Source organism: Carcharhinus amblyrhynchos, chromosome 6, assembly GCF_965287045.1.
Source record: "Carcharhinus amblyrhynchos chromosome 6, sCarAmb.v2.hapA, whole genome shotgun sequence".
In the NCBI taxonomy this organism is placed as follows: Eukaryota; Metazoa; Chordata; class Chondrichthyes; order Carcharhiniformes; family Carcharhinidae; genus Carcharhinus; species Carcharhinus amblyrhynchos.
In genome coordinates, this window is record NC_137329.1 from 86591492 (window position 1) to 86606807 (window position 15316).

General features: G+C 38.4%; 1 protein-coding gene across 3 annotated transcripts in view; it reads left to right on the top strand.

Moving 5' to 3' along the window:
- dnm1l (dynamin 1-like) overlaps positions 1-2711 on the top strand; it is a 59721-nt gene extending 57010 nt beyond the window's left edge. For all 3 annotated transcript variants that reach the window (XM_080190874.1, XM_080190875.1, XM_080190876.1), the window contains one exon: positions 1306-2711. In XM_080190874.1, coding sequence (XP_080047000.1) covers positions 1306-1362 — 57 coding nt within the window. In that variant the 3' untranslated portion in view covers positions 1363-2711. The remainder of the gene's footprint in view (positions 1-1305) is intronic.
- Positions 2712-15316: the final 12605 nt, after the last annotated feature.

The following is a 15316-nucleotide window of genomic DNA, read 5'->3' on the forward strand; positions in this document are numbered from 1 at the left end:
TCTGTACGCATTGGTTTTTAATTTAATACTCCCCTTTATTTCCTTTGATATCCGTAGCTGGTTATCCCTTTTCTTACAGTCGTTCTTTATCACCGGAATATATTTTTGCCGAGTACTGAAAAAGATCTCCTTTAAAATCCTCCACTGTTCCTCAGCTGTCCTACCAACCAGTCTGCGCCCACCAGTCTACGTTAGCCAATGCCGCCCTCATCTTATCGTACTCCCCTCTGTTCAAGCAGAGGACACTGGTTTGGGACCCTACTTTCTCACCCTCCATCTGTATCAGAAATTCAACCATATTGTGATCACTCGCCCCAAGAGGAATCCTCACAAGATCCCTAATTCTACCTGCCTCATTACACAGTACCAGATCTAAGATAACTCGCTCCCTCATAGGTTCTATAACTTACTGTTCAAGGAAACTATCCTGACAGCATTCTAAGAACTCTTCCTCAAGTCCACCGCGTCCTACTTGAGTCAACCAATAAATGGTCAGTAAATGTAGACTGAGCTAGCAATGCCCAGATCCGTGAGCAATTTTAAAAAAGTATGTCTGTCTGGTCCTCTATTCCTTCTGTTTAGATTTTTTTTTTTCGTTTTTATCCCAATTCAATCAAATCAAGTCCAATTCAGAGTCTCAACAAGTTGAGACATTCCCGATCCAAGTGACAAGACAGGGCTCTCACCTCCTGTCTTGGGCTTGATCTATATGATCCAAGTAGATAATCTTAAGCTACAGGGTGACCATATTTAAAATGTGCTCTCCAGGAAACTCTCATGCTCATGGCTTCTCTGCAGTGATGCCAGCTGCTGCTGAAGCTCAGAGAGACCAGGGGCACAAGCTATTTAAGCTGCTGATGTGGCAGTCCAAGACGCAAGAAGCATCCCTGGAGTTGCGACATGGAACAAGATGTGTCCTGAATAGATCTGAGCTGCCCCACTGTTCCTCCATTTATTAGATGAATGCAAGTTATCAGAAATAATCAAAGTACTATTCTTACTGCTTTATTTAGATTAAACCCTTCCCTCTGTGGAAAGGGATACAAAGGTGTAATATTTACCAGTCAGTCAACCTGAGGCCTTCCCGTGATGTCACAGTTTTTAAAATTTGTGTGCATACCTGGGCCGCCCTTACTGACAATTTTCTCTCCAGGTTGTATAGGCTATATAGTAGTTCTTACAATTACAATTTATTGGTGAACTCTTATGTCTAACAAAAAGGAGAGATGCAGTACAGTTAAAACAAAAATTGTCAACCCAAATATATGCAGAAACTGACCCTAAATGTTTCCTCTTCCCAAACAGGCCTTGCAACGAGCCAGCCAGGTTATTGCAGAAATACGGGAAACACATCTGTGGTGAACATGTTGGCCACATATCCTAGTGTTCCCTTGATGGATACATCTATTACTTGAATGCTGCTGAATTGAAAAGTGCACTGTTTATTTGCTTACTGTGTAAAACAAAAAATGTATTTATGAACTTTCAGCTGTGGTGCTGTAAAGGAAACTACAGAAACCCAATGCCATAAATCTCAAGCCCTTAATGTAGTATTTCGTACTGAACTTGTGTAAAATTTGCTTCATAGTCCTGTGGTGGTAGAAAACACAATGTAAGCTTAAATTGGAAAATAGAAATCTTTGGAATCTCAAAATCCACTGATTGTGCCTCCATTCCAGCTTTTTGATCTCTCTGCTACGTCTGCTCACTAGGTAGGCAATTAAGTTTGTACAGTCCATAAGTGCTTAAAGAAATTTGCATTGGTCATTTTTGCTTAATCATCATTTAAAAACATCACTTAACCTACAAAATGGTCCCCAATAGATGCATGAATAATATTTAAAATCTTATTTGTAGGTGTCTGTATTGTCAAGAGCACATGACCAAACTTTGACCAAATGTCAACATTTGAAGGTTTCTTCCTGGTCTACATAAGTTACAAACCTGCCAATTTACTAAATGCTAATACCTTGCTGTCATGTTGTTCATGGAGCAGGCCGAATTATAGCAGGAATGGATGATCAGGAATGAATGTGAACTGTGAGCTGAGGCTGTGAACAGCAGGCTAATTGTCTTGACTAAACAGGAGATACAGGGAGCCAGTTGCCTGACTGGCTGATTTTGAGAGATCAGGGAGTAAATGACAACAGGTAAATTCGAGCTTGTCTCAATTTTATTGCATCTCTACTGGGCTGGGTGTGGATATTGAAGCAGGGAACTGCTCTAGCAGTTAAATCTTGGAGAATTTTTTTAAAAATTGGCTGTAGAAGACTGCAGACATGATGTAAGATTTAATGAGTATAAATACATGTAAAAAGAACATGCTGTTCTAGGGATCAATGAGCATATTACAGAAGTACAAGAATCAACTGTACCCTACTCCCTAAATCAAACCAGAAATAACTACTGATGTATTGGTTTGTTTTGTAGTTTTATGAGCTGCCATTTTTAAATGACGCAATGCATTTGTTGGTCATAACGATCTTATTGCATTAGATCATCAAGTAACCCATCTGTGAAATCACTTCATAGAGTACATGTGTGTAACACAAATGTTAGTTTACTATTTGATGTTTTGTAATTTCACTTACTATTTTTGGAAAAAATATTTTGGTAAAATTTCTTCCATTCTTGCTTCATCTTTCAGAAAAATTGGGAAATACAAATTTGAAACAAATATGAAGAGTAATAAAATCAACCAATGACTCCAAGTTCCAGCAAAGTTGGAAGAGTTTTCAGTTCCTAATAGTTGTCTGGCTAGCAAACTCACATGTACTGTGTGCTGGAATTGAGCACTTGCAATCCCATTTCTTTTTTTGAGAACATCTGTTGGCTGATCTGGTTCTAATGTAGGTAACCACTCTAAAACAAGCCAAATGGATTGAAGTATAATAGACACTACCGGAAAAGGGAGAGCTGAAAAATACATCAGGAGAGATAAAGAAGAAGTGCGCGAATGAAGCATTTGAACAGAAGGATAGTTTCATGTATGTGGCCCAACTAAGTGTTCTTTATATAAATGCATTGAGTAAAAGGAACAAATGAAACAAATTCCAGGCACAAATTCAATTTGGCAGATATGACATTCTAGTCATTACTGAGATATAGCTGCAAAATGAAATCTAAATATAATAAGTCATAAGATTGTAGATACAAAGGAGTGGGCTTAGTCATTAAGAATGCAATTATAACGAAGGATATAATGAGAGGTAAGCAGGCAGTGGAGAATTCATGGGTAGAATTATGAAATGGAAAATACTTTAAATTTAAAAGTAGGCTTCCTGGTAGCAGCTGTGAGTTGATAGAATGTATAACTGAGAGGTTAGATTCATGTGGTAAAAGCAGAATGCAATAAGATTGGGTTATGCAGTCTTAGTCATGTCAGAACCTAATAGCTCTTTGAGTGTGCTAAGGCTGGTTTCCTACAACAATTTGTCTGGAATTGACAAAGGGCCAAGCTTTATTAGATTCGGTAATGAGCCGGGTTTAATTAACTGCCAAGCAGTCAGTGAACATTTATCGAATGGCGACCATAATAGGATCCGAGTTTCACATCATGTTTAAAAGGGAGAAACAGGTAAGTTTCTAGAATTAGGTAAAGCTGACTTCAATGAGAAATGATAGAGACTGACCGGAGTCAACTGGAAAATCTGTTAATGGGTTAAAAAAAAGGACCAGTTGGAGATGTTCAAGAAGTAATTTAATGTAACACAACTAATTTATATCTAAGTGGCCGTGACATTATTTGCCAAAAAAGTGAATGACTTAGAAGTAGCAGATTTTTTTTAAATCACAGATTTTAAATCATCAGATTCTGGCAAATGGGAAAGATACAAAGAACAGCAATGGTGACAAAACTAGTAGAGCTACAAGCAGGAGGTATGAAAAGAAACTTGCAGCATTAGGATATCAAAATGCCAACTGATTTACAACGTTATTATCAGAAAAAACAATGTAGGTCCTTTGAAATTGATAAATGATATTTTAAATGAAAATCAAGGTAGGCATAATGAATAATTACTTTGTATTTCTATGTACTGTACAGGAGGGCATGCAGGACAACCCAAAGTAAATTATGGGATTAGAGACAGCGACGTAGCATAATTAACATAAACAAATAATAACAATGAAGAAAATAGTGGCAGTAAAGTGTGACAAACCTCCAGACCAGATGGTTTTCATCTAAGGTTTTAAAAGGTGAAAATGTTGCAAATGTCCTAACTATAATCTCTCAAAGTTCCCCCAGTTCCCACAATTCTCCCGATTTGGTATTCTCACCCACACCTTTCACTGGGAAAATTGTACATTTCACTTTGCTATTTCAAGAAATGTTGGGGGAGGTGAGGGAAGAAAAACTAAAGAATTTTAGACCAGTTACCCTAACATTTGTCCTGCAAAGATAGATCAGTGTACTTTCTATTTTCTAAATGGTGAAAGCTAGAAACAGTGGCGATCCAAAAGAGGTCCATGCATATAGATCATTAAAATGTGCCGATTAGGAAAGAAAAGGCTACTGAAAAGCTGGCCTTTATAATCTACAGGACTAGAATGAAACAGGATAGAAGGTAATTTAAAGCTATTGGTCTTGGAGGGAGTTCAGTGTAGATTTACTGAAACCAAATTCTGAGGGTTGATCCCTGAAGGGAAATAACATGAAACTAGGATTATTTCCCAAAATTGAAGGTGGCTGATTTGATTGTCTCAAGACAGTAAAGGAAACTGATAAGATCGAAATTTGCTTTCTGCTGGTGTGGGGCGGGGAGGTTGGAGGCAGCAAGGACTGTCTAGAAATTGGAGCTAGGCCTTTCAAGTGAAATTGGAAAATATGTCTACGTTCAAACGGTATTGGAAGTTTGGATTTCTCTTCTGCAAACAATAATTGATGCTAGATCAATTGTTAAATTTGAGGTTGGTAGATTTTTGTTAACCATAGATATTCTGCGGTATGGGACACAGATGGATGTCCAGTGTTAGGTCACAGATCAGCCATGACTTCATTAAACAGTGTAAAAAGCTTGATTTCTCTTTCTTCCTATGGGAAGGCCCTGACAGCTGTTTGTCTTGGTGGCTGTAACAATACAATGAATAATCCAATGACTAACTTCACATTGTACCCACCAACTACTTGTAAGGAACAGAAAGATACAGAGAATGAAAAAATAGTGGGAGCATAAGAAACTGAGTTAGGTAAACAAAATGATTTCAAGAAGTAGTAGGGATGGTGCCTAATCTTTGAAAAATAAGGGACAGAATGGTGATACTTAAATGCTGAACCTGATGTTATGAAGAGAGCCTGAGACGTTTGCCCAAGAGTCAACAGCTGCTAAATTGCAAATAAGAACTCAATAGGACCTGCAAAATGTCTAGGTAAGACTTTTAACCAAGATTCAAATTTGGAATAGAACAAGAATTTTGATAGATTTAGAAAACAGCTGTCTGGAAAATTTATCTCACCTTTATTTACCTTTGTTTCTAGGTTACAAGTTAAAGGTTTAATTTGAACAATCAGTTAAATTTAGTGGGTATGATGCATACCTTGCTTAATTCATGTCACGATTTAAATGATACGCTTGATTCAGTTAATGGTGTTTGAATAAGTGCGCAGTACTCTGAAACAATGATTGAAGTTAATGAATTAATCTCTTGTAATTCTGTTAAACTTAGTCAGGTGTCAGTCAGGAAAATAAGGTGCAATGTTTAACTAATGATCTGAATTTGAAACTAATACTTTTAACAATTAAAGTGAACTAATGATCATACTTGGCAGCATAAAATTCATGAATATCAAGAAACATATCTATTCAATAGAGTGTCAGATCTGACAGACTGTCATCCAAAGCTTTACAATCAATTATGAGATTAGTGACATATGTCAGTTATTCTGTACCATTTTTATAACCAAGGATAGTGCCTATTGAAACTATCCATGGTGAGAATGAATATTGCCTAGTCCTGGTAGAAAGTATCTGCTCCAACTAAGGTTGTGTCCTTGACTGGAGGCTAAGACACGAGCATACATGTTGTGCAGTAGGTTTGCATTATCTTTACTTCCAGCTCTAGAAGAGAATATTATTTGAAGCTACGTGGAAGAAAATTAGATTGCAGAATCCAATTTTCATTATGTTGCTGTTTTCCCTCCACTGTAATATTATTTTCAAGATACAAGTTTTCACAGAAAAAGTGAACAGAATCATAGAATTCATTACCTAAAACACAAGCATTCAACACATTGAAAGAATTCAGCCACTGAAAACCATGTCCTTTTTCCAACATTGCACTGAACTTTGACCTAACGTTTGCATGAAGCGCTTTCACCCAGTTTTGCTAGATAATCATCAGTTTGAACTAAGTAGTGACTGAAGCCATTTCAATTAGCACAAAGCAAGAATTGAGCCCGGCATCCATCTACATGTACTTATGACTTAGCTATTCATTGGTTACAATTATATTTCAATACATATAGGCTAAAGAAATCAAGATGACTAAATGAACAGTACTCACTGAATTTGGTTACCAACATCGCAGTGAATTAAGTAATCACAGGCATTATGTTTTTTAATGGTTCACTAATATTTTCATCTCTTTCATCTGTGATTGTAATGTTTTCTTACAAGATTTGGCAGAATACACATTGGTTGAAAAGTTTCTGTTCACTTACACCAAATATTATATGGTTCAAGTATGTGTTAATTTCATTGACCTGTGTGCACTTGCAGTGAACTGTATGTCATCATTGCAGTGAGGTTAGCCTAGCATCTCATGGTTAACTATAAATGTCAAGTGTAATATAGATCCTGCATCCTGTATGTTTGAAACATGTACAGATCCTTTGTATTGGAAAGTAGCAATGTTGCAATTTATGCTTTCTGTATGGTATGGTACTTTCTGTATGGTATGGTACATGCACAGACTACCTCTACAATCATGCCCATCCTTGATAATTTCACTTGACTTCTATCTCCTTTAAAACAAACTAAATAAATTTGAATTGTCATTGGTAAAAATTACTATAGAGTATGATATATTGCACTCATGAAGAAGTTATTCAATTAAATTGTTCCACATAATGTTTCACTTGATATTGACGTAATTATATTGCAGACTGCATTACAATTTAGCTGTTTCTTTTGTTTTGATAACTTTATTTGAACCCTAATTATATCCACTTTATTAAAAACCATCATATTGTAATGAAATATGTACTTTTACAAAGTCATTTAATTTAAATGCTAATTCAATTTTTTGTAACTGAATTAGTGCTTTGCTGTGTTATTTGCATTGCTTGATTAAACAAGCTTAAATTATTAGAAGTAATCACTGAAATAGAATCTGCACTCTAATAATCTGATACAATTGACTTATGCAAATTTGTTAAACAGGTTCATTAATTCTAAGAGATGAGATGAAATCGTATAGAAAAGTGAATGCACAACCTGTTGAAAATTGGAATAATTACTTGATAACCATAGTCACTCAATAGTAAACAGTTTTTGTTTTATATTCAAGTCTGTGTGCCTAGATGCGCATATACCTATGTGTATGTTGAACACAGAAGTGTGTGAATCCACTAAATGAAGTGGCGATGGGAATTTGGTGAGAATCTAGATTCATTGGTAAGTAATGTGTAAATAGTGCATTGTCAAATTGAAATTTAACTTTGTTTTCCTAACTTTAAAACTGCAATGGGAGCCTTGATTTCAAAGCTAGCATTTTTAAATTTTTTTGAGACATCTTAATTGAAAAGGGAAATTGAGAAAGGAAACTGATCCTCCTCCTTTCCAAGGAAACTAAGATTGAAACAGATTGGGAACCAAAACTTCTGCAGAGACTGAAACTGGCTGAAACCAGAAGGACAGGGATGTATCTGAATTCAGATGATTGCCAGTATAGGCAAGCTGAAGAAAATGGAAGCTAGATCTACAAGCTGAGAAGAGGCAAATATACAATTGCTGCAGCTGCTTCTCTTACTTGAAGATAAGACTGGTACCTCTACACCATCCAAACCATTGTTCGCAGGGAATTGAGCAGCTTCTGCAGATGTGTGCTAATTTTTGGTTTAGACTGTGCCCATGGAACTTGGGTTGGCTCTGTGTTGCTATCAAATGAATATCATATTAAATCTAAAAAGAGCTGAAATTCTTCATGGGGAAGCTTTATAATCAACCGCAATTTGGCTGTTAATTCAGATTTAAGCTATGTTGATATTGGCCTTTGGAATGTAGGTGGTTTCACATGATAGTGTGTAACGTTTGCTCTGACTCTTGTATAGCACAATTCTTTTGTTTTAAACCGGAATTTTGTGGTTTTATTCAGTAGATAACTAGGATTTTGTTTTTTATATTAAAAAAAAGTTTCTCCCCTTGTAATGATCTTCGTCAAGACTAAAAATGGTTAATAGTCAAATTGTCTTGCAAATCAGTAGTTAACTAGATCTTAGTGGGTAACATTAGAATTAATTATTGCATAGGATTACATAGGACTTCTGGCACAGAAACATCCTATCCTATTCATCCCAACCAGACCATGCTGGCATTTCTACAACACTCTCGCCACATCTCATCTTTCCTCATCTAAACTATTGTTGTAATCCTCTATTTTGTTCTGTCATTCCTCATATTTCCGTTAATTGCATCTAAACTATTTGTTTAGAAGGACTGTAGGAGAAGGGATAACCAGTTGAAGGAAATAAAAGGAGAGTATTAAATTAAAAGCTGATGCGTTCAAAGTGGCTAAAAATAGTGGGCGATTAGAAGATTGGGAAAGATTTAAAAATCAACAAAGAATGACTAAGAAGGTGATAAAAGAAAGATAGAGTTTGAAGCTAAACTAGCTCTAAATATAAAAAATGACAGTAAAAGTTTTTACAAATATATAAAGATGATGAGACTGGCTAGAGTGAATGTTGGACCTTTGGAGGACGAGAGGGTGGATTTAGCAGTGGGAGATGAGGAAATGGCTGAGGCTTTAAATAGGTTTTTTGCGTTGGTCTTCACGGAGGAGGGCACAAATAGTTTGCCGGATATTAAAGATAGAAGGATGGTGGGAGATGAGGGCCTTAATGCGATTACTGTCACGAGAGAGGTAGTGTTTAATAGACTAACGGGACTAAAGGTAGACAAGTCCCTGGGACCAGATGGAATGCATCCCAGGGTTCTGAAAGAAATGGCAGAGGTGATAGCGGATGCCTTAGTAATTATTTATCAAAATTTGCTGGACTCTGAGAAAGTGCCGGAAAATTGGAAAACGGCTAATGTTATGCTGCTGTTTAAAAAAGGTAGCAGACAAAAGGCAGGGAATTATAGGCCGGTTAGTTTAACATCTGTAGTTGGAAAAATGCTAGAATACGTCATCAAAGAAGAAATAGCGAGGCACCTAGAAAAGAATGGTTTGATCGAGCAGACACAGCACAGATTCATTAAGGGGAAGTCGTGTTTAACAAATTTATTGGATTTCTATGAGGATGTGACTAGTGCGGTAGACAGAGGGATGTGGTGTTTTTAGATTTCCAAAAGGTTGCTGCAGAAGGTTAGAGTGCACGGAGTTGGGGGTAAGTGTTAGCGTGGATAGAGGATTGGTTGTCTAATAGGAAGCAGAGAGTTGGAATCAGTGGGTGCTATTCTGGTGACTAGTGGCATGCTGCAGGGATCGGTGCTGGGGCCTCAACTGTTTACCATTTGCATAGATGATCTGGAGGAGGAGGCTGAGTGTAGGATAACGAAATTTGCTGATGACACAAAGATGAGTGGAAAAGCAAATTGCGTGGAGGGTGTGGAAAGTCTGCAGAGAGATCTGGATAGGCTGAGCAAGTGGGCGAGGACCTGGCAGATGGAGTAAGTATAATGTTAGCAAGTGTGAGGTTATCCACTTTGGTAGAAATAATAGTAGGAGGATTTATTACTTAAAAGGCAAAAAGCTGCAGCATGCTATGGTGCAGAGGGACCTGGGGGTCCTTATGCACGAATCGCAAAAACCCAGTCTGCAGGTGATCAAGAAGGCAAATAGAATGTTGGCCTTTATCGTGAGGGGGATAGAATATAAAAGCAGGGAGGTCTTGCTGCAACTGTATAGGGTACTGGTGAGGCCGCTGCTGGAGTACTGTGTGCAGTTTTGGTCACCGCACTTGCGGAAAGATATATTGGCCTTGGAGGGAGTGCAGAGGAGGTTCACTAGGCTGATACCGGAGATGAGGGGGTTGGACTATGAGGAGAGACTGAATAGGTTGGGTCTGTACTCGGAGTTTAGAAGGCTGAGGGGGAATCTTATAGAGACATATAAGATAATGAAGGGATAGATAGGGTAGTGGTAGAGAGATTCTTCCCATTTAGAAAAGATAGCAGGACTAGAGGGCACAGCCTCAAGATAAGGGGGTGGTGGGGGATGCAGTTTAGATCCGAGTTGAGGAGGAACTTCTTCACTCAAAGGGTGGTGAATCTCTGGAATTCTCTGCCCATTGAAGTGGTGGCGGCTACCTCGTTGAATATATTTAAGTCACCGGGTAGATAGGTTTCTGATGTACAGGGGAATTAAGGGTTATGGGGAGAAAGTGGGAAAGTGGAACTGATCCACTTCAGATCAGTCATGATCTTATTGAATGACGGGGCAGGCTTGAAGGGCTAGATGGCCTACTCCTCCTATTTCTTATGTTTCAACCATAACCTGTGATTTCACATTCCTGTCATGCACTAGCTAAATACGGACATGATGCTGACAAAGGGATCCAAATTACACTTTTAAAAATTCAGTATACATAAATAACCAAATACAGAAACATACTATATGGTGAGTATATTTTTAAGCAAAATGGGTGGCTGAATCCTGTTTCTCTATGATGTGAGGACTCCTAAGATGTTGATGACCACATCTATAGGATATGCCTCCAGTTGCTGGAACTAAAGCTCAGGGTTTCTTAGAGACTAAAGAAGCAACTGAACGCTGTATGTGGCATAGGGGAGTCTAGAAATTTTCTGGATTGCATGTTCTAGGAGGCTAGTTAAGTGGCAGGAAAGACAAAGACAGGCAGTGCAAGATTTTTCAAAGGGCATTCTCAGACCAGTTTTCAGTGTTAGGTGAGGGTGCTGAAACCTCAGAAAAGTGAAATTTATGACAGCAAGAGGTAAGGAAGGACAGGTGGGATGGGGTAGGAATTCAGGCGTTTCTAATATGTCGCTGCAGAGTTGATGGGCCGAAGGGCCTCTTCTGCAATGTATGATTCTGAGTGTGAGCCAGTGAATTTCATCGTACCTGAGATGGTGCTTTTAGGCACCAACTATCTCTTAAGATGAACAATGGGTTTTGCTCAGAAACATAGAAACTGATTGTTACCTGAAACTGACTCATTAATTAACACCACTTGGCCTTTGGAAAGTTTTAATGCTACATTCCTGGCTTCCCAGGACAGTTTACACTTGTCAATACCAAAGCTGGATTACAAGCTGACAATGAAGCCTATTTCAAATTTGGACCTCCACTAATCTCTGAAAGATTCCTGCCATCACGTGTATTGCAGACCAGCGCCAGAATTCTCTGGCCGTTCATGCCCTTTCGCTACTGCCAGTGAGGACAGAATTTGAAACTCAGCCAAAGCTCTCTCCACTACAGAAGGACCAAAGAATCCTGCTGGCATGAATGGCTGGAGAATCCCGCCCCTTGGATCATTTTAGCAGCAACAACTTTAAAGGACTTCACCAATTTTTGCTTTCAGCAAGCCGAACCCTCCTGAACTTTAACTCCAACATGAAGGAAACTCAATGCACTCTGACATTCTGGAGGCCAACATTAACATGAATTAATAATCTTAGTTTAGTTTTTATTTTATCCTGTTATTCCTAGTAGTAAAACATTTCTCTCATATCTTCTTTTATGCCTGTGTGTATATGCAAATATAGTTGCGATCACCATCTTTTGGTTCGAATATATGAACAGACAATACTTCTGATTTAACCCTAAAAAGAGTTTGCTATGACTCATTTTAAAATTTGATTCATGACAAAGTTTGGGCATGCATGCTGCAACCTATTTCATAAATGTCAAATACCTCTGCTTATGGACACTGAAAAAAGTGTTCAGTTTACCTCTCAACCCTATCTATAACAATTCCCGACCATCTGCCATTTTTCTCTGTGCTTTTTTTTAAAGCGATGATGAATAACTTGTGCAACACTTAGATTGGTTTCCCCATTTGAAAAGGAGATAAAAAAGGGTTTCTTCCCCCACACCATCTTCACCTGGATGTGCCAGGCTTTGGAATCCCATTAAATGCACGCCAGGGTTGAGAATTTAGGAAGAAAATAGGAGACCTGCTGAGTCTGGAGGTAAGTATAAAGTGTTTTCACATTTCCAAATGTCATTATTAAGCAATGTCATGTAAATGTTTTAATGCACTAATTCATCAAAGGGATTTGTCCTTCTAAAGTAAATTGTTACATTAAGCAGCCTTGTGCGTTTGTTCATATGTATTAATGTTTTTTCCAATAGAAGAAGCATAACGTTATGAAATGTCCTGTGAGTTTGTGTCCTATTTTCAACTATGATATCAGTGGCTCCGGCTGATTTTTTTAAAAACTGTTTTTGACGCGGTGTTGAGGGAGAACGGAGGTTATACATGGAAAAAAATCGTATCACCTGTCCCCTTACATTGATTGAGAGGCATCATGCTTTGAAATTGAAATGATTTGTTTGTTCCTTGCCAAAGAAAGGGCAGCTGTGTCCATTCTGCATGTTTCGTGAACCAATTGGCCCTCTAATTTGGTTCCTAGTTTGTTGACACAAACTCGTAAGAATACAAATATTACAAGGTTTCTTTTCAAATGGCAGAATGCATTTTCTCTATGATAGATTTATTTTTCTCCCCTTGCCCCCCCCCCCCCCCCCCCAACTAAAGAGTAAAATATTTTCTATTGATATGACATGAATTAGAAGTTTGTGCTTGGTGCATACTGGGGCCATGGCTATCGAGACTATATGGGGCACATGTAAATTGCACGAGCAGCATGGCAATAGTTAGCACAGCTGCCTTACAGCACCAAGGAGTTGGGTTTGATTCTGGCCTTGGATGACTGTGTGGAATATGTATGTTGTTCATATGGGTTTCTTCCAGGTGCTCTGATTTCCTCCCACAGTACATGATTTGCAGATTAGGTGGATTGGCCATACTAAATTGCCCATTAGTATTCTAAGATGTGTGGGTAGGTGGATTACACAGAAAGAAGTCTCACAACACCAGGTAAAAATCCAATATGTTTATTTGATAGTAAACACCACAAGCTTTTGGAACACTGTTCCTTCATCAGGTGAGTTGTGAGTGATCAGAAACAGGGCATATAAAGGCACACACAGTTTACAGACTACTGATCAGAATGTGAATCTTTAAAGATGTAAAGACTTGCATTCTACTCAGTATTCTATAAACTGTGTGTGCCTTTATATGCCCTGTTTCTAATCAGAACTCTCCTCTCACCTGATGAAGGAACAGCGTTCTGAAAGCTTGTGGTGTTTACTATCAAATAAACATGTTGGACTTTTACCTGGTGTTGTGAGACTTCTTACTGTGTTTACCCCAGTCCAACGCCAGCATCTCCACATCATGACTACCATTGGTAGGTGGATTAGCCATGGTAAATGTGTAGGGTTGAGGGGATGGGACAGGCCTGGATGAGATGCTCTATTGGCGAGTTGGTGTAGACTCGATGGGCTGAACAGCCTCCTTTTGCAATGTAAGGATTCTAAGATTCTAGGGATTGTATGGGTGGTCTGAGGGGCCTTAGGCAGGCATTGGATTGATGGGGAGGTTTAGGGGGCCTTTAAACATCATTGGGAGTTATGTTGAAGAACAGAGATGGGTTTTCTAACCAGCTTGTCTCTATACTTACAACCATCAAGCATTCCGGCATGGCTTGAACCTGACCTTGGTATGAAAAGGCAAAAATGAAGTCACATGGTAATGTTTGAGGCCCAGAAAAGTGCACAGGATGGGTTTTCTTGAACTCAGTTCAGTAGATGACCCGAATTATTAGAAGAACTATGAGGGAACTGAGAAAATAAATAACAAAGGGGAAGAGTGTATGAGATTAGAGGAACCATATGACCAAAAGGGAACCCAAGGTCTTCCATAAATGCATAAATAGTAAAAGAATGGTGGGGGGGCAATTTGGGAGCAAAATGAGATCTTGGGTAAACAGAGGTACAAAAACATTATTGACAATGGTTGTCATGAAAGAAGTTGCTGCCAATGCACAGTAAGTGATAGCATAGAAATAGGTTAGGGTAGAGTAGATGCTTGAAGTTGGCGATGTTTAAAGTTGAAAAGATGCCCAGTCTGGGTGGATGCATTCTAGTCTAATGAGGCACGTAGGGATGGAAATTGTGGAGGCTTTGGCTCCTCCTTGTATCTGGTACTGTCTGGAAGTGTTAAAAAACTGAAAGTAGTTAAACGAATTTGTATTTGTGTGGGTGGATATTGGAAATAAGGTCTAGTTTAATTTAATGTTTCTTTGCTTGGAAGGAACATATAGTTAGGTTTCATGCTGGATGACGGTAATTGTAAATGCAGGGGTTGGTTTCAGTTCCAGCTGGAATTCTGTTGCGCTTATTTAGAGCTTGTGTGAAAGGTACATTGTTGCAGGTGTTGATTAACAACTAGAGGCCCTTGCAGAAATAGAGGGGGCTTTCTCTGTTCTTTTGTTTTAGCTGGAAGCCAGAGGCAGATGGTGACAGAGAGATAGAGTTAATTTCTCTCAGTTTTGTTAGAAGCCATACAATGGAGTAATGTTTATGAAAGCCAGACCCAGAAACCTAAAAGACAACTACTTAAGGAAACTAGAGAAATTAAAGAGAGTTTCCAGAAGGTCTGAGTTTAAATGGTTCGAAGAGGAACTGGGAGCAGAAGAGTACTGTTCATTTCAAGTCACAGATCTGAGAAGGAATTGGGTGGTCAGAATTCTAGAGAAAAGTTTTTAAAATAATCCTAAATTTGGAATGTCTTACTACTGTCTGGGAAACAAAAGCAACTGGGAAACAAGTTTTGGCTGGATATCAGAATTTGACTAACAGCAGAAGATCAAGAAATCCGAAAGGGATTTGTACAAAATCCTGGACCCAAAATCTGTTAAAACTGGAGTGGAAGTTTTGTTTAAGTGAATTTGTAACATCTGAACTGAATTCCAGATTGCAAACTACCACGTGAAAGGAAATTTGAAAGTGTATTTTGAGAGTGGAGTTTGAAAACTCTCTGATGACAATCATCTGGGGAGATTGAGGAGAACCTGGAAATGCTAACTTTGTGTGCTAATGAGACCATTGTAGCTTCAAATGTACTTTG